General features: G+C 34.5%; 1 protein-coding gene across 1 annotated transcript; it reads right to left on the bottom strand.

The window, feature by feature from the left end:
• Nucleotides 1–621: 621 nt before the first annotated feature.
• LOC127129754 (zinc finger BED domain-containing protein RICESLEEPER 1-like) lies at nt 622–1,529 on the bottom strand. The gene is made up of 2 exons (XM_051058879.1): nt 689–1,529; nt 622–644 (listed from the first exon to the last, which is right to left on the bottom strand). Exons 1-2 carry the CDS (start codon nt 1,527–1,529, stop codon nt 622–624), a joined length of 864 nt encoding a protein of 287 aa, XP_050914836.1.
• Between the last annotated feature and the right edge of the window lie 772 nt (nt 1,530–2,301).

The raw sequence follows: 2,301 nt of genomic DNA, 5'->3' as shown, positions 1-2,301 counted from the left end.
GGACTATTGGTTGATATATTATCACAAAAAAAATAACTGTTGAGGATATTAGCTGATAGATAAGCTGATTATCCATAATAATCAGTAGCCCAAAATAAGGTCATTTTCACAAATGACTCCAAAAAACAAACTGAAACGAAACACAAAAATATATTAATACATGTAAAAAACATAGATATAAGTAAATCAAATGAAAAAATACAAAAACCACAACCATCATCAAAATAATCAGTAGCCCAAAATAAGGTCATTTTCACAAATGACTCCAAAAAACAAACTGAAACGAAACACAAAAATATATTAATACATGTAAAAAACATAGATATAAGTAAATCAAATGAAAAAATACAAAAACCACAACCATCATCAAGTATGTGATTGAGATGAACCAGCAACTGGTTCATTTCTGTTTCCAACAGCATTAGATCCATCACCAGATGTTGATCCACTAGTAGAGGGACCACCAAATTCTGCATAAAATTAAACAGAAACCAAATAATTAAATCAAAACCAAAGCCAATACATTAATACACTAAATACTCATACTCAAATACTTACATACCTGAAACAATAGTGGCAGACAACTCAAATTCTTCATTTATATTCAAGTCCTTGAATTGACTAAGTGTAGGTTTCAACCAGTCCTGTGCACAAATCAAAGCCTCTGCCATTTCAGGGGTTAGTGAACTTCTATATGTGTCTAGAATTCTGCCCCCGGTACTAAACGTGCTTTCAGAAGCGACAGTGGATACTGGACTAGCTAAAACATCCTTCACCATTTTTGATAAAATAGGGTATCTACAAGAGTTTTGTTTCCACCACATAAGGATGTCAAAGTTAAAATCATCGGCACAATTATCATCTAGATACCACTCAAGATCATTTTTTTTATCTATTGAATCTTTTTGTTTAAGGTGCTCTTTAAAAGCTTCAACCCTTGCAAAATGAGATGGAACTTCAACATTAGGAACACCATCACCAAATGAACCACCCTCATTAGGACTAGTAGAGGGTCCATGTTGCTTTTCATGTATACCCTTGTACCAATTGAATAGTTTAAACAACTCCTTTTTTATCACATTAATCATATTAGTAAAAGACACCGACTCGCCATTATACATATCATTAAAACACCACTCTACATATCCTAACTTGTATCTAGGGTCAAGAATCACGCCAAAATAAATAAACTTGTTGATGTTTTCAATTTCCCCCCAATATTTGTCATACTTCTTCTTCATTTCATATCCCATTGAGGCTAAAATTGTGTTCAAGTTCATGGATGATCTTTTAAGCTCACAATGTATTGAAGCTAGTTGGTGGAATGACTTATGAAGGGATACTTGTTTTGACGAAGAAAATTCCATAGTAGCATCATAGAAAATTTTGAAAAAACTTACTAGACACCTAACATTCTCCCAATCATTAAGAGTAGGGGGGCCAACTAATCCAAAAAATTCCAAATAGCTAAAATCTTCACCTTCCATTTTCTCAAATGCTGCTTGATACTTTTCAGCAGCATCTAGCATCAAATAACATGAGTTCCACCTTGTCGGAACATCTAGACGGAGAAGTTTCTTGCAATTAATTCTAGCAAACTCAATACATTCTTTGAACTTTGTAGATCTTTAGGGGTGATGACCTAACAAATCTAACAGCATTTCTAATGGCAGAAATGGATAAATCATTCTGTTTTAAACCATCACGAACCACCAGATTTAAAATGTGTGCACAACAACGAAGATGAAAGAAAGATCCATCACTCATTAAACCACCCATATTATCAATCCTCTTCTTCAAATAAGCAACAGCTACATCATTAGATGTTGCGTTGTCCACAGTGATTGTGGACACATTCCTTATTCCCCATTCCCTTAAAATCTCTTCAACTTTTCTACCAATTGTCTCACCCTTATGATTAAGAACTAAACAAAAACTTAGAATCCTATTTTCATACTTCCAATCATTGTTAATGAAGTGTGCAGTTAGGGTCATATAACTAAGATTCTGAATGGATGTCCAACAATCAGTGGTTAAGGCTACCCTATTGCAATCAGATTTGAAATAACCTTTCAATCTTGCTTTTTCATCAACAAAAAGTTGAAAACAATCCCTCGCCACAATTCTCCTTGATGGAATAGTTAATTGGGGTTGTAATTGTTTGCATAACAACTTAAAGCCTTCCCCTTCAACTACCCTAAAAGCATGTTCATCTAGGATCACAAAGAGAGCAATAGCCTTCCTACAAGCTGCCAAATTAAATCGTTGGCTTGCGGCAACCAAGCCACCACCCTCTCCACC

Source organism: Lathyrus oleraceus, chromosome 3 (assembly GCF_024323335.1).
Source record: "Lathyrus oleraceus cultivar Zhongwan6 chromosome 3, CAAS_Psat_ZW6_1.0, whole genome shotgun sequence".
Classification (NCBI taxonomy): domain Eukaryota; kingdom Viridiplantae; phylum Streptophyta; class Magnoliopsida; order Fabales; family Fabaceae; genus Lathyrus; species Lathyrus oleraceus.
This window is presented reverse-complemented; position numbering and strand designations above follow the sequence as displayed.

Excerpts from the sequence above, each read along its gene's own strand:
- LOC127129754 (XM_051058879.1), bottom strand. The coding sequence starts at position 1,529 with ATGCTAGATGCTGCTGAAAAGTATCAAGCAGCATTTGAGAAAATGGAA. Across the intron at positions 645-688 it reads AATTCTAGACACATATAGAA|GACTGGTTGAAACCTACACT; the intron begins GTTCACTAACCC and ends ATTTGTGCACAG.